The sequence below is a fragment of the Talpa europaea genome (assembly GCF_964194135.1).
Source record: "Talpa europaea genome assembly, chromosome: 14".
NCBI lineage: Eukaryota > Metazoa > Chordata > Mammalia > Eulipotyphla > Talpidae > Talpa > Talpa europaea.
The window spans coordinates 460,753-484,747 of record NC_140082.1 but is presented as its reverse complement, the minus strand read 5'-3'; the positions used below and the strand labels follow the sequence as shown (position 1 = coordinate 484,747).

General features: G+C 69.6%; 1 protein-coding gene across 1 annotated transcript; it reads left to right on the top strand.

Moving 5' to 3' along the window:
- The first annotated feature begins 5,436 nt into the window (after nucleotides 1-5,436).
- ULK1 (unc-51 like autophagy activating kinase 1) lies at nucleotides 5,437-19,119 on the top strand. Its single transcript, XM_084253239.1, has 28 exons — nucleotides 5,437-5,599; nucleotides 5,767-5,859; nucleotides 5,953-5,994; nucleotides 10,757-10,789; nucleotides 10,997-11,033; nucleotides 11,672-11,845; nucleotides 11,930-12,003; nucleotides 12,088-12,189; nucleotides 12,603-12,661; nucleotides 12,749-12,831; nucleotides 13,198-13,248; nucleotides 13,448-13,536; nucleotides 13,871-14,021; nucleotides 14,588-14,648; nucleotides 14,807-14,896; nucleotides 15,161-15,286; nucleotides 15,526-15,674; nucleotides 15,772-15,858; nucleotides 16,075-16,343; nucleotides 16,553-16,746; nucleotides 16,833-16,942; nucleotides 17,024-17,167; nucleotides 17,492-17,685; nucleotides 17,762-17,934; nucleotides 18,022-18,140; nucleotides 18,267-18,424; nucleotides 18,856-18,991; nucleotides 19,058-19,119. The coding sequence occupies exons 1-28, from the start codon at nucleotides 5,489-5,491 to the stop codon at nucleotides 19,111-19,113; spliced, it is 3,165 nt and encodes a 1,054-aa protein (XP_084109365.1). The 5' UTR covers nucleotides 5,437-5,488; the 3' UTR covers nucleotides 19,114-19,119.
- Nucleotides 19,120-23,995: the final 4,876 nt, after the last annotated feature.

Sequence of the window (23,995 nt, the reverse complement as noted above, 5' to 3'; positions counted from 1 at the left end):
AGGGTCCTAGACCGGGGCCTGGCCGGGCGGCGGGCCGAGCCTCCTGTCACGCCCCAAGCTTCCTGGCGCGGGCAGGGGTTCCCACCACCCTCCCGAGGGGCCGGGGCCAAAGGCGTCCTTTTGTTTGAACTAAAACTGCAGCTCCAGCCCTGCGGCCGAGGACAAAGCCCTCCAGAAAGGGCTGGCGGCTCTGGGCGGCCTCTCCGGGGCCCGTGCAGGCCTGGGTGGGAGGCTGAGCGGCCAGGTAGCCTGGCCCCCAGGAAGGGGCGTCCTGCTTTCTGGTAACGCTCTCCTTTCCCAGGAAGACAACACCCCCCAGTTGGGGGTAGGTGGGCCTCCCTCCAGTCCCTGCCCACCCACACCCGGGGAACCCTCTCCCCACACAGCCAGATCTAGGGGGGACCCGGGGGCCCCAGGGGCCCCAGCGCCTGCTGTGTTCAGGGCCCCTAGGAGGACAACCCAGGCCTGTCGTGCAGGCCGCAGCAGCACTGCCCGCCGCCCAAGGGGTGACCGCCACATGTCAGGCCCCCACAGCCTCTGCTGGGACCAGCACGTGGCAAACCCCCCAAAAGCGGCCGACGGATAGGCCAGTGAGGCCGGGGTCAATAAAACTGTATTTGCTGAGACAGGCAGGTGCATCCAGAACCCCTGAAGAATCACGACTCCACGAAAAACACCGTCCTGGCTGCAAACCAGTCAGGGGGCTCTGCAGACAGAGCTCCAGAAGCGGGCTTGGTGGCCAAAGGCCCAGGAAAGGCACCCCACACCCTGCACCCCCCACACAGATGCAAATGGAGCCACAGGGAGAACCACTTCGCACGCACTGGGAGGGCTATTTTTAAAAAAGCAGAGAATAACAACTGCTGGGATGGCGCAGCCTGGGCTGGGGCGCTCCTGAGGGGGAAGAGCCCAGACTGCGCACGCACGGGACCGCTTCCGGGCACACTCCCAAGGGGAGCTGCACCCACACTCGGGAGATGGGGGAGGGGCCCCCGGTGGTGTCCACACCGCACCAGGCACATCCAGCCCGGGGGCGCCCCGTGGGCTCCGTGGGGCCCCGCCCACGCCAGCCCTGGGGTCCCCATCAGAGCCCTGCAGGGCCGGGGCCGGGGCCCGTGTCCGCTGGGGAAGATGGACGCATCCGGGGTGAGCTTCGGCCGTGGGCCGTGGCCCTGGGGAGGGGAGGTCCAGGCCGTGTGCATTTTCCACAGTTCCGAAGAAAGCAGAAGACCGGCTCCGCCCTCCCCCGGCCTGGTCTGCAGCTGACCGTGGGGGAAGGCTCTGGGTGCGCGGGGTTCTCTCCAGGTGAACCAGGAAACCGCCCCCGCCCGGGCCAGGGGAGCTCCCTGAGGGAGAAAAGCCGCTCGCCGCGGGGAAGGGACGTTTATCCCTCAGGGCCGGTCCCCAGAGCTCTGCTGAGAAGCAGCCCCAGACTCCACCCGAGCCGCCCTGGCCTCCCAGGGGCCGCGCGGGCCGGTGAACCCTATTTGTGGGCGTTAAGCTTCAGCCTTTTGAAGATCGCACCCGAGTCGCAGGCACGCGGGAGAGCCCCAGGCACCAGCCTGCCCCGCGGGCCCAGGTGACTCGGCCGGGCCGTCCCTGGGCACAGGGCGCGCTTGCAAGGGACGCCTGCCGGCGCGGCCGACAACCCTCCGCTCCCCGGCTCCTGGGCCATCTGTAGAAGGCTTAGCACGCGGCCCACCCATCATCCCTGCCCATCCGGGGCGTCTGCCCCTGTGGCCGCCAGCCTGACTTTCTCTGCTCCCGGCTCCCACCAGCCTGCCCTTGCGCTGGGGACAGACTCTGCCCTCCACAGACCACCAGCCTGGGGACCTGGGGGCGAGGGGGGCTGTGGCTACGGAGCCTCAGCTCTGGGAGCGGCAGGCTTGCCGGCACCTCCTCTCCAGGGCCCTCAGCAGCTCCTCCAGGGAGGGACAAGAGACAGACCGGGCTGGTGGGGCCCGGGAGCCCCTTCCTACCATGCGGCCGCCCTCCCCGCGAGGCCCACCGCAGCCTTCTGCTCGGCCCCGAGGCCTCCAGCTCTGGGCTCAGGTCTTTCTAAACCTGCGTCTGCCTCATTGCTCCCTGGGCTTGGGGGCAGGGTCCCTGCGGGGGACCAGGCCCAACATGGCAGGTGCCCACCCATCCTCCATCCTGTCCTCACTGAGCCAGAGTCTCTTGGAGCAGAGAGGCCTGGGGGATAGGCGTCCAGTAAGCATTGTGGGTAAACAGGACTGGACCTGTAACAGGGGGGTCCCCAGGAAAGGGGGAGGTTCCAGGCTCCCTGCCCCACCCAAAGGAGGGTGGAGCTGAGCAGGGAGAGAAGAAGCTGCAGAGGCGATGGGAAGGGAGGAGCAGGATGGAGCCAGAAGGAGCCCTGGAGGAGGCGCGTGGAGCCGAGAGACACGTGGAGAAACTGTGCTTCCTTGTGGGCGTGGACGGGGTGACACAGATGTGGGTGAGACCCGTGGGGAGGGGACCATGGCGGTTTTTGTCTTGATTTTGATTTTGCTCTTTTCCTCCCAGACTTGCCTGGTTGTTTCTGACCCTTTTCTGTGGGTCCCACTGGAAGGTGCTTCAGACTTAGGGCAGCTTTCGGGCCTTGCTCTGGGCCAGTCCTGCTTGGGTGGACTTTCACCCACGAGGGGACGGGTCACTTTGGGTGCTTGATTTGGAAACCATATTCTTTGCCTTTCCTGTATTGTTTCCTAATTCTATTAAAGTTCCTTTTCATAAGAGTCTTATTTGTTTCATGTTGATGCAGCGGATGGCAGAAACTATTTGGAGCAGGCAAGTTTGGGGGCTCTGGGGTGCCCCTCTCCCTGCCCTGTAACACAGGTGAAGGAGGGCCCCCTGGGGACTGGTGTGGGGGGCCTCGAGTTTCCAGTCCCCTCCTAGCCCTGGTGGGCTAGGCCCTGGCCAGGACAAGCGCCCTCCCTGCTTGGGGCTGGAGGAGAATCTGGGTGCAGGGAAGGGCCTTCAAGAGTTGCCAAGCGGGGTTCTCCCCAGAGAAGTTGGAGGGGCCAACGGGGGACCCTGGCCAGACGGCCGCCTGCACTCATGCGCCTGATGGAGAACAAGACTGGAAAGGAGGTGCCCCAAGACCAGAACCTGACTCACACAAGGAGGTGGGGGTAGAGGGAAGTAACACGACCATTAACCCAGTGGCAGAGGTCGGACCCTTGGGCACCAGTGCCCTATCATAAGGCATAAGGCCCAATGCTGCACCTCCCCCTGCAGTGACCTTTAGGGCTAATGGCTCTCGCCAAGGTTCCTAGGTCCGGCTGGGCAAGGAACCAGCGCGCAGGGGGAGAACAGCAAAAACTCCCTAAAGCAGGGGAGTACAGCAAAGTTCCCTGAAGACATGGATAAGACAGAAGCCTATCAAAGGATGACGACCACCAGGAGCTAAAACCTTATCTCGTCTTTCTAGAACTACAAACTTTATCCCTTCATTGTCTTTCTAAAACTTTCTTCTTTCTTCTATAAAGATCATTTGTTGTTAATTAAAAAATCATATGAATCCTTAATACAAGGCTGACTGAAATGAAACGTTACTAAACCCTATAATAATTAAAATATAGTTTAAGTGAAAAGGTAGCTAGTAAAACAAAAAATGCGATCATATAGCTTAAAAACAAAACTAATGGATTCTCTACTTAAGAAAGAGGCTAGGTCCAGATGTAAACCACTCAGCGATAAGCTAAATCCATTCACTGCTCCTGTATAGATACTGGCGACTAACTCAAATAAAATGGCACTCAGATTTACACTCTCTCTTGAAGTGTGCCTGTTTGTCATTTCTTCAGCCGAATCCCTGACCACCCTGCGCCGTCTCTCAACCCTGAGACGGCCTCATCGTTCACTGCTGTGCTGGTCAGCAGCAGCCCAAGCAGGACCAGATGCTCTAGGGAGTGGAGCGCAGGCCTGAGGGGAAAGACAGGGAGACTGGGTCCATCTGGAACCTGTGGCCCCTTCCTAGTTTTGCCAAGTTATCCAACACCAGCAACAAACAGGCCACTCCACAAAGGAGGGCGGCCTCCCGAAGAGAAAAGGAACACAGCCGCGCAGTCTCTGCCCTGGCGAGGGGCAGCGGACCCTCTGCCCACCCAGGACTGTGCAGGTGCTTCCTGTCGCAACTCTCTCCTCTGCAGGGCAGCAGCCTCCTGCCCGCCTGTGACCCGCACCTGCTGGGGTCTCTCCTCACTGACCCCCTCAGCGGAGGCCGCTCTCCTCAAGGCCGCCTGCCTGCAGCCGTGCAGCCCTCTCTCCGCAAACCTGCTCTTTCTGGGCAGCTCTTCCTGCCCGCGTGTGTCTGTGCAAGTCTCTTTTACTCTTTTGTCCGTTTCTCTAACAAACCTGCTCTTTCAATACAACCAACGTCTCTGCCTCCTGGAGAAACTCGCCGGGAGAGTCGCCGCGTGCTGCCGAAACAGGATCTCTGGGGAGGCCTTTCCCAGCGTGAACCCCAGGACCCCACATTAAGTCCACAAAAACCTCGACATGCCTGCCCCAGTGCCTGCCGAGCGCTGCGGGGCCAGGCGTGTCCAGAGAAGGCTCTCAGGCCATAGCTGCAGTGACTAGCGCACCCCAGGGCAAGGTGCCCGCGCAATGGCCACTCCCGAAGCCACCCCGGCCTTGCCGAGGGCCCCCCAGGCCCTCCTGGGCTGTGGCTTCAGCGCAGCCCCTGGCTCCTGGGGCCTCCCTGCGCTCCCCTGTAAAGCGGGGCCCAAGCCCCTCGCGGGTCCCTGCGCGGAGCAAGGGGCCAGTCCCGGGAGGCGCTGGCGGCGGGCACCCCACCAGCCGGGGCACACTGGGCCGGGCACGCCCGCCCCGCCGCCGGCTCCTCTGCCCTCCGCGGCGCGGCCTGTCGGGCCCGACTCACTCCAAGCCGAGGCGGCCGGGGAGAGCCCAGCGCGAGGCCGCGGGCTGTGCCCGGGTTCGGGCGCGGCTCGGACGACAGCTGGGTCCCCCACCGCACGGCTGGGGCGCAGCCTGGGACGCAGCGTCGTCCTCCCAAGGTGCTCGGGGCAGCGCCCTGCCCTGCGGGGCACGGGCCGCGAGCAGGGGCCGCCCGGCCGGGGGCGCGGCAGGACAGACGGCTCGCCGGGCCGCTGGCCGCCCCGGCCCCGCCCCTCCCGCCGGCCCCGCCCCTCCCGCCGGCCCCGCCCCTCCCGCCGGCCCCGCCCCTCCCGCCGGCCCCGCCCACCGCGCCGATCCCGCCCCCGCCGCCGCGCCGCCCGGCCCCGCCCCGCGCGCGCTGCGCCTGCGCGGGCGTCTGGGCTCCGGGGCCGGCGGCCGCGGCTCTTTTGTTTCCCCGCCGGGGCGCGTCGGAGCGTCGGGGCCGCCGCAGCCGCGCGACCGCGATCGGCGCCGCCCGGGCCTGCGGGACGCGGCGCGCGCCCACCGGGACCGGCGGGCAGGCGGGCCCCGCCGCCGCCCCCCCGCCCGCCATGCGCCCCCCGCGCGCGCGCCGCGCCTGAGCGCCATGGAGCCCGGCCGCGCCGGCCTGGAGGCCGTGGGCAGCTTCGAGTTCTCGCGCCGGGACCTCATCGGGCACGGCGCCTTCGCCGTGGTCTTCAAGGGGCGCCACCGCGAGGTGAGCGCCCCCCGCCCCGCCCCCCCCGCGGGACCCCGGGACGCCTCGCGGACCCCGGCCCCAGCCGCCCCCGCCCCGACGCGCCGGCCGGCCGGGCCCACAGCCCCGCGGGGCGCAGCCCGGCCCCCCCCCCCGCCGGCGCGGGGCCTGAGCCGCTCGTCCCGCAGAGGCGCGAGCTGGAGGTCGCCGTCAAGTGCATCAGCAAGAAGAACCTCGCCAAGTCGCAGGCGCTGCTGGGGAAGGAGATCAAGATCCTCAAGGTGCGCGCGGGGCCGGGGCCGGGGCCGGGCCGGGGGCGGGCGGGGGCGCGGGCCCGGCTGACCGCCGTCCGTCCGTCCGTCCGTCCGTCCTAGGAGCTGAAGCACGAGAACATCGTGGCGCTCTACGACTTCCAGGTGAGCCGGCGGGGCGCGGGCGGCACCCGGTGTCTGGCGGCGGCCGCTCGGGGCCTGGGCCTCCGGGGCCGGGCCGGCGCCGCCTTCGGGGTGGGACTGGGGGGCGCCCCCCCCCCCTCGCTGGCGCCCCCGGGCCGGCCGCAGCGGGGTCCTGGGGCAGCGTCGCACTCAGCGGCCCCGACCCCGGTGCTGGCCCAGCGCGGGCAGCACCTGCGGGCGGCCGGGCCACCTGTCGGGCCTGTCTGTTGACACGGCCGCGCGGGCATCGGGCCGCCGCGTCGGGTGGGGACGGCAGGCGCGGGCGATCCTCCTCCTGGCTGCGCGCCGCCCGGGGCCTGGGGCAGAGCCGCGGCTCTGCCTGCCGTCCAGCCGGCCCCGGAGGCCCGGGCCGCTGCCCCTGCCACCCCCAGGCTCGGCCCAGCCAGGGTCTGGGCCCCGCCGCGGGCCTGGGGGCTGGGAGCCCGAGGCAGCTGATCTGCCGGCCAGACTGCTGACTAATGGTTTTGAAACCTGTTTACTGAGGCCACGGGACCAGCCCCTGGCTGGGGGGAAGTTCCCGGCTGGCCGGCCGGCTGTGTTTGGGTGGCCTCCTCCCTCCTCCTGCGGAGCTGGGCCGTGGCCTTGGGGACTGGGGCATGACGGGACGTGATGGGGAGGACCTGGCCCAGGGTGGCAGCTAGTACCTGGAAGTCTCGGGGGCGGGAGGGCGGCCCTGTTCTCCCGCCTCGCCGCCTCTGTGCGCCCTCCTCCGCCCCACCCCCTGGGCCGCACACCTGGCTGTGGGCAGCTGGCTGTGGGCACCTGGCTGTGGGCAGCGCCGCTTCCTGCCACGGCTTCCTCTGGGGAGGAAGTGCTGGGAGCCAGGCCCGCCCGCCAGCTGTTCCTGGGGCCTTGGATTCTCGTCCAAGACTCTGGACCTGGGACGCACGGCTTGGACGTGGGTTGGGTTGCAAACGAGACGGGACAGGGTGGAGGGGATTTGCATGAGACACCTCTGCCCGTCGGGTGGAGCCTGCACCCAGGCTGGTGGCTTCTGGGTCGGCTGCCCCTGTTTGGCCCGGGGCCCGTGGCACCGCTCACTGCGGGGCAGGGAGGAGGCCTCCACCGTGGCTGCCTCTTGCCGCATTGCACTCTGAGCAGGGAACCCTAGGCCCCTGGAGGCTGCCCCTCCAGGCGCAGCGGGCCAGCCAGGGCCCTGAAGCCAGACCCCTCGGCCATCAGCGTAGGTGCGGAGCCCCAGGTAGGGCCAGCCGGGTCTGCGCAGGCTGAGTGCCCTGGCTCCTGGCTGTCCTTGCTCACACCCGTCCTGGGCACAGGCCATGTCGTCCTGCTAAGGCTGCTGGTGGCGTGGGCCTGCCTCTCCCCATCCCTCTCCACGGGGATGTTCCCGGTGCCCGCGTCACTGTGCGGCTGCTGTGGGGCAGTCATGTCGCCAGCCTGGGCGCCTGCACATGGTGTCATGTTGACCCGCGGGCCCGTGTCGTGGAGAGCTCTGGGCGCTGACGCCTGGGCGTCCCTGTGCTGGGGGCTGTTCTGTGCCTGTTCGTGGACTGTGTGGAGCAGGAGTGTTCTCAGGCCAGCGCGAGGCTGTGAGGCCTAGCACGGTGCTCTGTTCTGATGCCAGGCTGGGACGGCTGGGCCTGGGCCCTGGGCCCCTGGGCGAGAGGGGTGGGCTCTGGCCCTCGCTGGGCAGACCTGCACCGGCCTGGGAGGACGGGCCTGCAGGGCCTGGCTGACAGCCCCTCCCCTGCAGAGGCCAGCACGCTGTCTGGCCGGTTCCTGCAACTGGACGTGACTCGCGCCAGCCCTGCCCGCAGCAGCGCCTGAGTGACGGCCACTGGGGCCGCCTCTGCTGCCAGCACAGGGCCCTCTTGGCCTTGCTCCCAGTGACAGGTGACGGGTGATGCCACAACCTGCTTCCCCTCCCCTGGGGCCCCAGGGCAGTCCTGGCGTTTTGGAAAGGCCTGCACCTGGGTGGCGGTGGGTGCGCCTCATTAACATGGGGCTGCTCAGTGTGGGTCACATGCCAGCAGTGGACATGGTGGGTGGGGTCAGTTCACTGTGAGGACTCAGCGCCCCCAGAAGTGGGACCCTGCCCTGCCCTGCGGTGGCCCCCCGCCGCCCACCTGGCTGGGCCCTTGGTGTCGTGGCGGCGGCTCCCTGCAGCCTCGCAGTCGGGTGCAGGCAGCATCCGCCCTCAGCACCACCGTGGTGCGTCTCGAGGGTGAGTGGGGCCTGGGTTTCCCTGAGGGGCAGGCGTTGCAGCTGCCCACACTCCTCACCTGAGGGTGTCCCCTGCTTGTCCTGAGTCAGGTCACTGGAGAGGGCCTCCCTTCTGAGGGTGGGCCGGCATCCCCCGTGGCAGTGTCCGGAGGGCTGGCCCGCCACAGCAGCTCTGCCCAGCTCGGTGGTGGCTTTGTCACCGTCTGGGCCAGCATGTCAGCTGGCCAGCAGGGAACTGGGTCGGGGCCCGTCTGCCTGCACGGCCGGCCTGGGCATACCAGGCAGGAATGGGCTGGACGGCGGTGTGGCTGCCGGGTCCCCTTAAGGAGAGCTCCTCAGCTTGGGGTAGGGTGGCTCCCATGTGCCCAGCTGCCCGCGCCGGGCTGCCCTAGCCCAGTCCTCGGGTGTGCTGCAGAGAGCCTGTGTCTCCTTCCTGGGGTCTTGCAGCGCAGAGACCAGGGCTCTGCTTCCAACCCCGCCCCATCGCTCCCCACCCTCCATGCCCTGTTACCAGGCCAGCTCCACGCTGGCCCGCGGTAGGGCTGATGTGAGGCCCCGGTCTGGCTCCTGTTGCCCTGGAAGCCCCGTGCAGGAGTGTGCCCCCGCTTCCACGCACCCCCTCGCTGGGGCTACGTGCAGACCTGGCCACCTCCAGCGTCTGGGCTGACCCGAGACCGACCCAGGCAGCGGTCTGACTCCTGCACCCCTCGGCCCCCCGAAGCATGTGAAAAGGGGGGCTGTTCACCCAGGTCTGGGTGGGCGACAGCCTGGCAGGGGAGGTCACCTCCCCAGGGGTCCAGAGACAGAGCCACCTTCCCTGGGGAAGGGGGGCAGGGCTAAGGCACCCAGCCCCCACCTGCCCTGGCACTCGAACCCCCGCTAGAATGGTGTCAGGGCCACTGCTTCCGGGACCTGTCTAGCGCAGGCTTTGGCACAGGGGCTTCTGCGCCGTTTGCTCCTCTGAAATAGCCGCCGCTGGACCTCGCGGACCTCCCTCCCATGAGGCAGCCCTCTCTCCCCGAGACGGGGCCGCCTCCCAGCACAGCCTGTGCCCTCCGCAGGCCTGGGAGGCCCAGGCAGGCTCCAGGGTGGCCTTGGCAGGTGACCTGCAGGGAGCACTGGGGAGCGAGGCTGTCTCAGAGGCAGCAGGTGGGGAGCTGGGGCGTGGGGTGGGGTGCGGCAGGTGGAGGCTCGGGCCTGGAGCGGGGTGGGGAGCAGGGCCTTGGCGTGGGTCTTGAGCGATCTTGGCACAGAGGAACCTTGTCATGTCTGCAGGTGCACCCCGTTTCTCAGGACTGGGGGCCTGAGAGCGCATTTAGGGGCGAGGCGGGCTCATGGTCCTGATGGGAGACTCAGGCGTCCTCTGTGTCCTTGTGATGTGGTCCCTGCCTCTCCCGGCCCCATGGGCGAGTTGGGCTTTCTCGGGGTAGGAGCTACGGTTGGGGAGAGAGCTGGGCCCGGGCCTGGCCGGGTGGCGGAGAGACGGACGTCCCGGGCTGGCTGGAGCGGAACTGGGCTGGAGGTGGCCACGGGGTCGGGGTGTGAGAGCAGTGGCCTGGGCGCCCCGAGGCCCAGCTGTTGTGATGTCCTGGGCGCTTGTCTCTGGCGAGGTCCTGTCAAAGCGTCTGCTGACACGGTCCCCGGCTGTCTCCCTGCTGCTGGCCGGCCTGCCCTGCCGACGGGGTAGCTGGGCGTCTGCCATGGGGCCCTGTGGTTCTCTATCTCTCCCTGCAGCTGGGGGCTGGCGGGGCCGGAGCTGCGCACGCCTGCCTCTGTGCTTCTGTCCCGCCCCGGCCTGCCCCGCTGTGTACTTGGAAGGGCTGGGCTGCTCTTGGGAGCAGGCCTGACAGCCTCATGCTAGGGGCCGCCCCTGTGCCAGGGGCGGCCTCCCCAAGGCCACGGGACGTGAGTCCCCCCCAGAGGCTGATGCCCGGCCCCTTGGCCCGGCTTCCAAAGGAGCTCTGGAGACAGCTGCCCTGGGCGCCCCGCTGGTCAGCTCCGGTTCCTACTGGCTGGAGCGCTGGTCCCTCCCGGAAGGCCCACCAGGGCGGAGCTGGGGGATGCCGCGGGGGAAGAGTGGAGAGGGTGAGGCCCTGCAGCTCCACGCTGAGCAGAGGAGCCCTGCCGGGCGGGGCACAGCATGGGCGCCCAGGCCCTGGGGTTAGCATCTCTCACTGCAGCGGGGTCAGGCCCTCAAGCCTTGGCAGACTTTCCTCAAAGGTGGGCTGGCTCAGCCAGGACCCTTCTCAGGAACACAAGCGAGTCCGAGGAGGCCTTGGGGCAGGGCTGGCCTCACTGATCTGGGCAAGATGCAGGCCCTGGGGCCACCCTGGGGGTGCTTCTCGCCTGGCCTCACCCGGCTCTCAGACACACACGCTCGTTACCCGGCCTCTGAGAGACCAGCTGGTGTCCTGCCCAGGTGTGTCTTGAGGGCACCTGTGGGTGCTGCACACTCGGGATGCTGAGGCCCCAGCATGGGCTCCCCAGGGGGCTGCAGGGGCTGGCCCTCCCCGCCCTCATGGTGCTTTGTGTCCCGCAGGAGATGGCCAACTCCGTCTACCTGGTCATGGAGGTGAGTCCCGCGGCCTCGCCTGGACGGGGCTGGCGCTGGAGTCCCGAGGCCGCAGCAGGTGCCTGAGGGTGGCGAGGCTGACGGATGCCATAGGCCCTGTCAAGCGCAGATTGCGGGGGACCCGCCCTGGGGAGGAGGGGGTCCCGGGGGTAGGTGTCCAGGCAGGGCCTGGCCCTCGGGGCTGCTGACATGTCTTGGTCTCGGCAGTACTGCAACGGCGGGGACCTGGCCGACTACCTGCATGGTGAGTGGGCCCGAGCGGGGGCTCAGGGTGTGCCCGCAGCTGTTGACGAGTGCGTCCCGCAGGGGTGGAGCCGGCGGGAGGAGCTGGGGGCGGATGTCTGCGCGGGCTGGAGCGGGGTCTGGCTATCCCAGGTGGGCTCAGCCAAGTGCCGGCTGGCAGCAGGCACTGGGTGGTCTCAGCCACAGGTGTCCCAGTCGGGGTGCTGTGGTGCCAGCAGGGACAGCCTTGAAGGGCAGGCGGCTGGGCTGCTAGGCACTCTTGTCATGCCCGGCCCTCGGGGTCCTGCCGCAGCTGGCCAGCTGCCCCCCCGGTGCTCATGGTTGAGGCCCTACTGCAGGCGGGAGACAGCCCCTCACACCCCGTCTGTCTGGGCCTCAGGGCTGGGCGAGGGCTCCCTGGGCAGCTGGGCCGCGCTTGCCTGCGGGGTGAGGGAGGCGCTGGGAGCGTGGGTGGACACGGCCCGGGATGGGGGAGGGTGTTGGAGAGCAGCCTGAAGCAGGGGGGGTCCTTGGTCACAACAGGTCCTGGGGTGTGAGCGAGGGGGCCGCAGCCGAGAAGCTAGGGCAGGGCCGGGCGTGAGCGTGGGTGGTGGGGGCAGGCCTGGCCGAGCTGCGCCCCTGAGCGCCGTCTCCCCGCAGCCATGCGGACGCTGAGCGAGGACACCATCAGGCTGTTCCTGCAGCAGATCGCGGGCGCCATGCGGGTGCTACATAGCAAGGGCATCATCCACCGCGACCTGAAGCCCCAGAACATCCTGCTGAGCAACCCTGGCGGGCGCCGAGCCAACCCCAACAACATCCGTGTCAAGATTGGTGAGCCGGGCGGGCGGGTGCTGGTGGGCCCAGGGGCGGCCTCGGCTCCCCGCTCACTCCCCGCTCACTCCCCGCTCTCCCCAGCCGACTTCGGCTTCGCCCGCTACCTGCACAGCAACATGATGGCCGCCACGCTCTGCGGCTCGCCCATGTACATGGTAGGTGGGCTGGGGAGCCAGTAGGGCCTGCCTCCGGGGCGCCCCGACCTACTCCCGCACAGCACGGCTGTCCCCTCGCTGCAGGCGCCCGAGGTCATCATGTCCCAGCACTACGACGGCAAGGCGGACCTGTGGAGCCTCGGCACCATCGTGTACCAGTGCCTGACGGGCAAGGCACCTTTCCAGGTAGCTGCCCCGCGCCGTGCCCGCCTCCCGGCCCTCTCCCACCCCCCAGCGCTGTGCCCCCGCTCCACAGACACCGGGCGTTCCCCACGTTGGAAGGCAGTGGCTGCTCTGCATGGGACCTGGAGCCCAGAGTCCGGCCACGCTGCCTGCCTGTGGGGCCGCCTCGCCTGGGCAGCCCTCCCGGTTGCCCTGCCTGCTGCATGGGTGAGGGACACCGTGCCCAGGAGGGCAGCCCGGGCGCGTGCACTCGGCTTCCGCTGTATCGCGTCTGGGACAAGCACGTGCAGGCTCCGCCGGCACCCCCAGCTGTGGTGCCCACCCGCGGGGCAGTCCCGTGAGGGCGCTGTTTGGGCAAGAGATGGCAGGATACGGACACTGAGTGCGCGGAGGGCGGGCACCCTGTCTTCCCCCAGGCCAGCAGCCCTCAGGATCTCCGCCTCTTCTATGAGAAGAACAAGACCCTGGTCCCCATGTGAGTGCCCCTAGCCCCAGTCTCTGCGCCATGACCCTACCCCAGCCAGGCGGCCCTGGCCAATCTGAGGTGGTCTTCTGCCCCCAGCATCCCGAGGGAGACCTCTGCCCCGCTGAGACAGCTGCTCCTGGCCCTGCTGCAGCGAAACCCCCGAGACCGCATGGGCTTCGGTGAGTGGGGGGCTGGCATCCCGCGGCACCGGTCAGGACCAAGCCCCGCTCGCTCCCCTTTCGCGGCCTTTCCCCGCGCCCCCTGCTCCGCCCGCAGCACCAGCTCCTGAGGGCCCTTTGGTGGTGCAGCACGTGGGCCTCCAGGGTGCCTGGAACCCCGTCCCTGCAGCGCAGCCTGTGAAGCCCGTTCCACAGTGGAGAGCTCCGGAAGCCGCCGTCTGGGCGGGCAGCTGGTGCGCTGCAGCGGGGCCGGCTCCCTGGAGTGAGGCCAGCTGGCACCCAGGTCCGGCGAGGCTGGGGTGGCCTTCATCCTGAAAACCTGTGCGCTAGGGCCCTTTCTCAGGCCCTGCCCTGCTTGCTCTGCAGATGAGTTCTTCCAGCACCCCTTCCTTGACGCCAGCGCTGCTGTAAAGAAGTGTGAGTTGCAGGCCCTGGACACGGTGCCACAGTCTTGGGGGTTGGGGGCTGGCTCCCTTCCCGGCCCTGGGGTCCTGTCGCCGGTGGGTAGGCGTCTGCTTGGGGGGAGACCTCTGCCCTGACCGCTCCCCACTCCAGTGGCGGGGCGGGTGGCGTCTCCTTGGGGGAGCCCTGGCCCTGACCATCCCCCGTCCTGTAGCGCCGCCCGTGCCCGTGCCCTCCTACCCCAGCTCGGGCTCCGGCAGCAGCTCCAGCAGCAGCTCCACCTCACACCTGGCCTCCCCGCCGGTGAGTCGCCCGCCCAGGGTGCGTGAAGGGGAAGCTTTTCTGTACTCATTGTACTGCCCACTACCACATCCACGCCCTGTGTGCCGGTGCCCTGCCTGCAGGCTTTGCTGTGGGGCAGGGTGGGGCCTGCCTGGGCGAGGGTGATGCCTGAGTGGCCTGCAGAGCAGCAGCCCCCCATGTGCTACCGCTCTGGCCTTCCCAGCACGAGGGGCCCAGTGGGGTCTTCCCGGGGTCTCTGGGTGGCGACCACATCCCGTGACGGACCCTGTGCACTGGGCCTGGCCTGGGGCTGCCGCTTGTTCTGAGCCAGGCCTTAGTGGGTCTCCGCCCCCAGTCCCTGGGGGAGATGCAGCAGCAGCTGCGTAAGACGCTGACCTCCCCGGGCGAGGCTGCTGGCCTCCTGCAGGGCTCTCGGGACTCCGGTGGCAGCAGCAAGGACTCCTGCGACACCGATGACTTCGTCATGGTCCCGGCCCCATTTGCAGGTGGGTCAGCACGGCACGTGTGTGCGTGGGTGCCCTCTGTAGCAGAGCCCAAGCCGGGTCCTGCCTGCTGTCCGCGGCCTGGCTGCCTCCTGTCCCTGCCAGGCTCTGAGCTCTGCCCTGGTCTGCTTCTCGGGAACCGGGGGCTGTGCAGGCTCAGGGGGTGCCTGGGAGGGCGCGGGTCTGGCCTGGGCCCTGGTGGCTCCCACGCTTCCGCGGGCCTGGGCTCCGCTGCTGGGAGAGTGAGCCCTCGCCCAGCCCCTCAGCTGAGCTCCTGGCCCCACACAGGGCAGCTGGGGCCCAGGGTCCGGGCGTGGGCCCCGAGCAGGGCTATGGACCCTCAGCCTGGAGGTGGCTGAGGCGGGAGCACGGGGAAGAACCCAGCCTCCCCGGAGGCCCTGAGGTGCAGGCAGGTCAAGGGCCGCCCCCGTACAAACGCCCCGGGGATGTAGGCTCGGGGATGTAGCCCGCCCACCCAGGAGGACGAGCCTTGGTCTGGGAGCCACCCCCTTGGAGCGTCCAGGTGGGGTGGCCCCGGGAGGCAGCGGACAGTCCTGTTTCACGCACAGGTGACCTGGTGGCCGAGGTGGCTGGGGCCAAGCCGCCGCCCGACAGTCTGATGTGCAGCGGGTAGGTGCCTCCTGCTGGAAGAAGGGGTGGCTGTCGGGGGGGTCTGCTGTGCCTCAGCCCCCCACACCGCCCTCCTGCTTCAGCCCACCAGTGGGCGTGGGCAGGGCTTGGTACCAGGACTGGCTAAAGCTTCAGTCCACCTGTGCCTCTGCCCCCAGGAGCTCACTGGCGGCCTCTGCTGGCCTGGAGAGCCGCGGCCGGACTCCCTCTCCCTCCCCGCCCTGCAGCAGCTCCCCCAGCCCCTCAGGGTAAGCCCTTAGCCTGCTGCACCCAATGGGACCCTGCCCTCAGGTTGCGGGGGAGTGTGGGGGGTGGGCTCCTTGGACCCGGTGTACTGTCCAGGTCTCTCCTGCGTGTCCCATGGCTGCTGCCACCCCAGAGCCGCCAGGGCCTATGGGAGGGCGGGGCGCACACCCTCCTGTGCCTCGCAAGCTGGTGGCCTCAGGGTTCCTCTGCGGGCTGTGGCCTGGCTCGCCCTCAAGGCCGCCTGCAGTGACCTGTCCTTTCTCCAGCCGGGCCGGCCCGTTCTCCAGCAGCAGGTGTGGCGCGTCTGTGCCCATCCCGGTGCCCACGCAGGTGCACAACTACCAGCGCATCGAGCAGAACCTGCAGTCCCCGCCCCAGCACCAGGTCCCCCGGTGAGTGTGCGTGGCTGGCCCTGATCCCGGGACAGTGCTGGCTTTGTAGACGTCGCGGCGGCAGAGCCTTGTGCACAGTCATGTGGGCAGGTGTCCCCGGCGGGACGGCAGCCTGAGGCCGCGCTGGGGACTTTGAGTCTCTGCACCCGAGTTGTACTCCAGGCAGAAAACGGGGGTCGAGCTTGGTGGCCACGCTGGGCGGGGCCAGGCCTCACCTCCCCGGCTTGCTGTGTCCCCAGGCCCTCCGCCATCCGCAGGTCTGGCAGCACCAGCCCCCTGGGCTTTGCCCGGCCTAGTCCATCGCCCCCGTCCCACGCCGAGCACGGAGCTGCCCTGGCCAGGAAGCTGTCCCTGGGCGGGGGCAGACCCCACACACCTTCCCCGCAAGGTGAGCTACTGCTTGGATGCAGTTCAGGGTGGGCGGCAGCTCCAGGGCTGGGCGGGGCACTGCTCGCCCAGAGCTGACCCCGGTCTCCTTCCTCAAGTCGGAACCATCCCTGAGCGGCCGGTTTGGAGCCGGACGCCCTCCCCCCAGGGAGCTGAGGTGCGGCCCGGCAGGTCTCCGCGTGCAGGTGGGTGCTCGGGCTGGGGGCCGGGGCTGGGGGCCGCTTCCTGACCCAGCTGGCTGTCGCGGGCAGCGCTGCCTCCCTCTGCACTGTGACCTGGGGCTGGGTTGCAGCTCCTGCCCGTGCCTGGCACAGGGCCCGGGGCGGGTGAAGGGGTCGCGGACAGATGAGGGGCTGCACTAGCCTGTTGTCCGGTGAACGTCGCCTGGCTGTCCCACGCAGGCTCCTCCGTGCCCGAGCACGCCCCCCACGCCGCTGGGCTGGGCTGCCGCCTGCACAGCGCCCCCAACCTGTCTGACCTGCACGTCGTCCGCCCCAAGCTGCCCAAGCCGCCCACAGACCCCCTGGGCACGGCCTTTGGTCACCCGCAGGCCAGCCCACCCCAGCTGGCCCCCGGGCTGCAGTCCTGTCGGCCGCTGCGAGGCTCGCCCAAGCTACCCGACTTCCTGCAGCGGAACCCCCTGCCCCCCATCTTGGGCTCTCCTACTAAGGTACGGGCCCCGGTGTGGCTGCGTGAGCTGGGTGAGGGGGGCATTCCTGGAGAAGGCCAGAGCTGAGGCCCTCGACGCCTGTTTCCTGCCTGGAGTGGGCCGGAGCTGGCTGCTGCCCGTGGTGTCTGAGGGCCAGGGCCAGCCTGTGCGGGGAGGACCCGGGCCAGTGTCCGGGCCAGCTGTTCTTAGCACCCCACTTGCTCTTCTAGGCCCTTCCTGCCTTCGACTTCCCCAAGACCCCCAGCTCCCAGAACCTGCTGACCCTTCTGGCTCGGCAGGGCGTGGTCATGACGCCACCTCGGAACCGGACATTGCCGGACCTGTCGGAGGCGGGGCCCCTCCCGGGGCAGCAGCTGGGCCCTGGCCTGCGGCCCGCGGAGGACACCAGGGGCCCTTTTGGCAGGTGGGTAGGCGAGGTGCAGCGTGGGGCCTCTTGCTCTGAGCTGGGGCCTCTGGTCCCAGGGAGCTCAGCGCTCCCTCGCCCCACAGGTCGCTCAGCACCGGCCGCCTCACAGACCTGCTCCTTAAGGCTGCGTTCGGGACGCAGACCCCTGGCTCGGGCAGCACGGACAGCCTGCAGGAGAAGCCCATGGAGATTGGTGTGCTGGGCGGGCGCCGCTGGGGGGTGGGGGGCAGGGGCCTGGGGAGGAGGCCTGAGCTCCTGTCGCCCCCTCCCCCAGCACCCTCCTCTGGCTTTGGAGGCAGCTTGCACCCGGGAGCCCGCGCGGGGGGTGCCAGCAGCCCCGCCCCTGTCGTCTTTACCGTGGGCTCGCCCCCGAGCGGGACCACGCCCCCCCAGGGGCCCCGCGCCAGGATGTTCTCAGGTGAGGTCTCGGGCGCAGAGGCTTGGCGCCCTGTCTCCTCCGGACGCCCTGGGTCGCGGCGGCGCCTGGTCTGCAGCCTCTGGGCCTTTCTGTGGGGCAGACTGCCAGGCCGGCAGATGCCCTATCCGCTTGGTCTGGCCTCTGGACTGGCGTCCTGGTCAGGAGGAGGGCCCTGGTGGGGCGCCGGGTTGGACTCCTGCGGCTCTGCTCGGGGAGGGGCAGAGCCGGGTGAGCCGAGGCGCAGCTGCCGGGAGGGAGGCGTCCCGGGTGGGGCAGGGTGTGTGTGGCCGGGCGGCATGTCCAGACGGCGCGTCTGCCCTGCAGTGGGGTCTTCCAGCTCCCTCAGCTCGGCCGGCTCTGCCTCCACCCGCCCCCTGGCGCCCGGGGCCTGCGGCGAGGCGGCCCCTGAGGTCCCTGCCCCCGGGCACTGCCGCGGCTTTGCCGACCCAGTGGCCGCCAACCTGGAAGGGGCCGTGACCTTTGAGGCCCCCGACCTCCCCGAGGAGACCCTCATGGAGGTGAGGGCAGCGGGGCTGGGGGTGGGGCGGCCAGGCAGGTATGGTGGGTGTGAACCCCTGGCTGCCCTGCCCCCAGCAAGAGCACACGGACGCCCTGCACAGCCTGCGCTTCACGCTCGTGTTCGTCCAGCACGTCCTGGAGATCGCCGCCCTCAAGGGCAGCGCCAGCGAGGTGGCCGGCGGGCCCGACTTCCCGCTGCAGGAGAGTGTGGTGGCCGACCAGATCAGCCTGCTGAGCCGCGAGTGGGGGTGGGTGCCCCAGGGCCAGGGCGGCGGCACGGGCCTGAGTGGGGGCGCCAGGGCTTCTGTGCCCCTCACGTGCCCACTGCCCCGCAGCTTTGCCGAGCAGCTGGTGCTGTACCTGAAGGTGGCCGAGCTGCTCTCCGCTGGGCTGCAGACGGCCATCGAGCAGATCCGGGCTGGCCGGCTCTGCCTGTCGTCTACTGTGAAACAGGGTGAGGCAGGAGCTCTGGGAGGCAGCGGGAGGGTAGGGGCCATCTGCACCCCCTGGGGTGGGGCGGGGTGGGAGCCTGGGGCTGGGGACCCTCGCGCCCTGGAGTGCTGACGGGCTGTGCCCGCAGTGGTGCGGAAGCTGAACGAGCTGTACAAGGCCAGCGTGCTGTCCTGCCAAGGCCTGAGCCTGCGGCTGCAGCGCTTCCTCCTGGACAAGCAGCGGCTACTCGACCGCATCCAGAGCGTCACCGCCGAGAAGCTCATCTTCAGCCACGCGGTGCAGACGGTAGGTGGCCTGGGCCGGGGCCGGGCCCGGGCCCTCCCCCACCTGAGGCGCCGTCCCTCCTGGGCTGGGACCCACAGCTCATGCCCCCTCCTGCGGTGATGGCAGGGCCTGGGCGCTCCCCTGGCTTCGGGTGACGGCCGGGGGAGGTGTTGTAGCTGCTCTGCCCCAGACTCAGTGTCCCCGGCTGGAGAGCCGGAGGCCTGGTGCCGAGCTGCTCAGCAGAAGGCTGGGGGCCGGGTCCTGGGCACCGGTGAGCTCCCCCGAGGTAGGCTAGGATCCTCGCGTGTGCGGGGATGGGGCTCCCTCTCCCTCGGCCCCCAGGGTGACCGGGAAGTGCAGCACTAAGGGTGCTGGTGGCCCCGGGCCGCACTGTTGAGGGCACTGCCCGCGGGGCGGCCAAGTCCTCACCCAGAGCCCCGCTGTCCGCACAGGTGCAGTCGGCCGCCCTGGACGAGATGTTCCACCGCCGGGAGGACTGTGTCCAGCGCTACCACAAGGCCCTGCTGCTCATGGAAGGGCTGCAGCAGATCCTCACGGACCAGGCGGACGTGGAGAACATCGCCAAGTGTGAGTGCCGCCCCGGAGGGGAGGCTGCCGGCCAGGGCCGCCCGCTCACACCCCTCCCTCCTGCAGGCAAGCTGTGCATCGAGCGGAGACTCTCGGCCCTGCTCACTGGCATCTGTGCCTGACCCTGGAGGCCCGGGCACCAGAGCTGAGGCCAGACCCTCTGACGACCCGGAGGGAGCCAGACCCTCGGCTTGCTGGCTGACTCGGAGACGTGCCTGCAGCCTGGACACTGCTCGCTGGCGCAGAGTATGCCGCCTGCCCTGGTCCAACGGGAGCTTTGGAGACTCCAGGGAAGACGCCAGGGCGTGGGGGTCCTCACAGAACCTCAACTCTGGCCAGTCCCGGCCTGGCTGACGGGTCAGTTCCCGCCAGGACTCAAAACGCCCTCCCCCCGGCAGATGGGGCCTCAGGCGCCACCAGCCCTGCCGGAGCCTGTGCCAGAGCCCACCCAAGCCAAAGCCGCCAGCTCAGCCGGGGCTCCGCCCAGGAAGAGGCTTTGCCGAGACCGCCCTTCGCTTTGTGACCACCCAGCACTTTACAGCGGGCCCGGCCGGCCGCCTTGGCCCTGGCCGCTGGTGCGGACGCCTCAGCGAGGACACGTGGCAGGGACAGTGGGCGGGGCGCCTGCTCTGCCCAGGGCTGGGGAGCGGCGTCCATGCCGCTCCTCAAATGTGTCTTACTTTTTGTAACTTCTTTTTTTAAAGAAGAAAACAGCTGGTGTTTAGGGTGTTTAGTTGGGGAGAGGCGGGCAGGATGTGGGGATGCGTGTGGCGCCTCCCGTCCGTGGCAGGCGGGCGAGGGGGCGTTTCACGTGAGCCCCACGGCCAGCCACTCCGCAGCCGGTGTCAGCCCCTTCCTGGCTGCCACTGCGGGTCAGCGGATGCCCCGGAGCCGCCCTCTCTGGTCCGCCAGCCCCACAGACACAGCAGGACATGCAGGAAGCCGCGTGCCTGGCCCACGTGGCCTCGGCGCGAGCCAGTGTTACCACTTAGGTCAGGCTGGAGCCAGCGCTGCCGGGAGGCTGGTGCCACCGAGGGGCCCCCTGGACCTCCGGCCCTTTGTCACGTGCCAGGCGTGGCTCGGCCCGGGTACACACGCCACCCCAGTCCACTTCAAAGAGACAGTGAGCGGCTCCCCCTCCCACACTGACTGTGACATGACTTCAGGAAATAAACCCGGCGCCGCGCGCCCCCGGCGGGCCTCGTCCGCGTCTGTTGCTTCCTCCCTCTGGGGCGGGCCCCTGTGGCCAGCTCAGGGCCCCAACTGGAGTCCTGCGCCCCAGCGCTGGGGGCAAATGCACAGGGTGAGACTGGGTGTCATCTGGATTTCCCTGGGCCTCTCCTTGCTGGGGTGAGCTCCTGGGCACAGACGTGAGTCGGTAGCAACTCCTGACTAAGCCACCAGGGCCCGGGCACCCCACCTGCTGCCCTTGCACTGGCCCTCACGCCCGCTGCAGCTGGCTGGCTTGCGCTGCGTTTCCCTGATGCAGGCATCCCCACATGCCCGGAGGTTTCTCTATCGTTGAGTTGTAAGGTTTACATTTCTTACTCAGGTGTTTTGAAAGTAGTCACTAAATGGACCGCTGGGAAGAACTAAGCACAGAAGGCAGGGCTGGGGACCTAGGTAGCCGCCCCCCCTCCCCAGCCCCTCAGGCCCCAGGAGACGCGGACATGGCGTTGCTGTCCCCGAGTCTTTGAGAGCTGCCTTGCATCACAGAAAGCAGGAGCAGGGCTCCTGTGTCCTGCCCACCATGGTGTGCTGCTGCCTATGTCTGGGCTAGAGGTGTCGGGACCCTCAGGGTGGGGCTCTCCCTCCAGGCCCCTCGGGGCCGAGAGCTCCTTCCCGCTCGCCCGAGCACAGGAACAGCTGCTCCTGGAGTTGCTGGACAGCCCAGTCACTCTGCTCGGGGCATCTTGAATAAAGCTGCTGGGGTGGGGGGTGGGGGTGGTGTGGCTCCCGCATTGTAAGCACCTCATGTTTCGGGCACATTCAGGCTCCCACCACGGTGCCCAGGCCCCAGGGCTCCTCAGGGAACCCTGGGGGCCTGTCCCAAACCCTGGGCCTCAGTTTATCCTCCACGGGAGATGCTCAGAAGCGGGTGGGTGCGTGTGGTGGTGGCTCCCAGCACCTCGGCAGGAGCTGCCTCAGACCTCTGGCCCTCCCTCCCTCCTCGGGCTGACCCTTTACCTGGCTGCACGACCTGCAGGCAGTTTGCTGGCTGGCTGGCGCCAGGCTGCCCCCACAGCCTGGGGCCTGTTTTGGCCGGATTCTTGCCACGTTGGGGTGGGCACAGGCCCACTCCCTGCCCCTGTGGGGTCCGCCGCCTCACCAAGGAGTGGCTGCACTTTGTAAAGCTGCTGCACTAAGAGGGTCACCTCCCAGCTCCCCTCTGCAGTAGGCGGGGGTCCCGTGGGTGGTCAGCCCAGCCACCCACCCACACAGCTGGCCCAGGGATGTAGAGGGGCGACCCCTCACATCCTCTGTTCCCATCTCACTGGAGATCAAGTCCTACCCCCCCAGCTTGGCGCCCCAGGGCAGGCAGCTGGGGAGGGTGAGGAAGGGGTGTCCCAGCTTTGCAGGCTGAGGCCCCACTCATTTCCCTGGCTTGTTTCTCTGCGTCCGCAGCCCCCTCTGCAGGCAGGCTCCTGAGCACGGGGGTTCTCGGGTGTCTGCCCACCCTGTAGGTTGAGAGCCCTTGGAGCGGACAGGGGTGTTAACATGTGCTAGCGCCTTCGGTTTCAGACGCTTGTCCTGAAAGCTCATTTCCGACAAAGCTGTGGTTTGAGCTTGCTCTGAATAACCTGTTTAGATGATACTGTTTTGAAGTTGGACCGAATCACACTCCTGCATCTGGAGGGCCCATCTCCTCACCAACCGGGTCCCGGCAGGGGGGCCATCACAGGAGGGCAGTTGAAAGGTTAAGGGCCTAGAGGTGTGACCAGCAACCTCTCTGCTGCTCCAAGCAGCTCTTCTGAGCACAGGTAAGCAGAGCGACCCCATGGAGACCCTTGGAGAAATCCTGCTTGAGCCAAGAGCTGAAGCTGAAGGGCAAGTGTGGCCTTGGAATGCACCCTGGCCGAGGTCTGCACCTGGCAGCAGGTGAAGGGGCAAGACCTGGGCAGCGAACCTTCCCCGATGCCCCCCCGCGGAAGACGGAGCAGTCAGTTCTCACAGGGCCCTGCAGACCTAGGCCTTCCGGCCGGCTGGCCCAGTCCGTGGCCCCGGCTGGCCCCCAGCGAGGCGACGACGCGTCTCCACCGCCGCCCCTGGGCTCGCCTGGACCGGCCTCCCTCCCGGCCTCCCCTGGACCGGCCTCCCCTGGACCGGCCTCCCTCCCGGCCTCCCCTGGACCGGCCACCCCTGGACCGGCCTCCCCTGGACCGGCCTCCCTCCCGGCCTCCCCTGGACCGGCCTCCCTCCCGGCCACCCCTGGACCGGCCTCCCCTGGACCGGCCACCCCTGGACCGGCCTCCCCTGGACCGGCCTCCCCTGGACCGGCCTCCCTCCCGGCCTCCCCTGGACCGGCCACCCCTGGACCGGCCTCCCCTGGACCGGCCTCCCCTGGACCGGCCTCCCCTGGACCGGCCTCCCTCCCGGCCTCCCCTGGACCGGCCTCCCCTGGACCGGCCTCCCTCCCGGCCACCCCTGGAACGGCCTCCCCTGGACCGGCCTCCCCTGGACCGGCCTCCCCTGGACCGGCCTCCCCTGGACCGGCCTCCCTCCCGGCCACCGGGCGGGTGCGGCGCCCGGCCCAGGCCCGGGGGGAGTTCGGGCGCGTCCCGCGGCTAACGCGGCACCTGGCGCCTGGCACCGACCCGCGAGAGGCTAGACCCGCCAGGGCGCCGCTCGCCCCAGCCCGGCGCTGGGGCGCCAGGCCCCCTCCGCGAGCGCGGGGCGCAGCACGGCGCGCCCCCGCCCGGCCCAGCAGGCGCGCAGGACAGCCGGCGCAGGCGCAGACCCGGCCTGGAAGCCGCGGGCAGCCCCGCCCACCGCCGGCCGCCGAGACTTTTGTCCTCGCGCGGCCGCCGTACGGCAGCTCGCTTCCGCCTTCGCCCACGTGGTGTGTCCGTCTCAGTCCGCCGCGCCGTGAGTGGGGCCGCGGGGGGCGCGCCCCTCTGTCCGATCGGGGGTGGCCGGCGTCTCCCGACTCTCGAGGGAAGGCCGGTCCGGCGGGGCGGGAGGACGAGGGGCGAGCAGCAGGGACTGGGGAGGTCAGAGGTCAGCGGGGGTGTCAGGGGGCCTCGGAGGTTAGGCGAGCCTTGAGCGTCGGGGGGTCTCTGGGGAGACCCGGGTGCGGGAGGGGCGGGGCTGAGCGTCCCCCAAGGGCAGCATTCGGGACGCGCGGCCCCGGGGGGGGTCAGCGTTCAGGGGGCGCGGGGCCCGGGGGGGGTCAGCGTTCAGGGGGCGCGGGGCTCCTGGGGGTCAGCGTTCAGGGGGCGCGGGGCCCCGGGGGGTCAGCGTTCAGGGGGCGCGGGGCTCCTGGGGGGTCAGCGTTCAGGGGGCGCGGGGCCCCGGGGGGTCAGCGTTCAGGGGGCGCGGGGCCCCGGGGAGGTCAGCGTTCAGGGGGCGCGCGACCCCGGGGGGGTCAGCGTTCAGGGGGCGCGGGGCCCCGGGGGGTCAGCGTTCAGGGGGCCCGGGGCTCCTGGGGGGTCAGCGTTCAGGGGGCGCGGGGCCCCGGGGAGGTCAGCGTTCAGGGGGCGCGCGACCCCGGGGGGGTCAGCGTTCAGGGGGCGCGGGGCCCCGGGGGGTCAGCGTTCAGGGGGCGCGGGGCTCCTGGGGGGGTCAGCGTTCAGGGGGCGCGGGGCCCCGGGGGGTCAGCGTTCAGGGGGCGCGGGGCTCCTGGGGGGTCAGCGTTCAGGGGGCGCGGGGCCCCGGGGAGGTCAGCGTTCAGGGGGCGCGGGGCTCCTGGGGGGTCAGCGTTCAGGGGGCGTGGGGCCCCGGGGGGGGGTCAGCGTTCAGGGGCGCGGGGCTCCGGGGAGGGGGGTCAGCGTTCAGAGGGCGCGG

Bases quoted from the DNA above. Each gene is read 5' to 3' on its own strand.
- ULK1 (XM_084253239.1), top strand. From the start codon at position 5,489: ATGGAGCCCGGCCGCGCCGGCCTGGAGGCCGTGGGCAGCTTCGAGTTC. The intron at 16,943-17,023 runs GTGTGCTGGGCG...CCCCTCCCCCAG, and splicing joins GGAGAAGCCCATGGAGATTG to CACCCTCCTCTGGCTTTGGA. The intron at 17,935-18,021 runs GTGGGTGCCCCA...ACTGCCCCGCAG, and splicing joins CTGCTGAGCCGCGAGTGGGG to CTTTGCCGAGCAGCTGGTGC.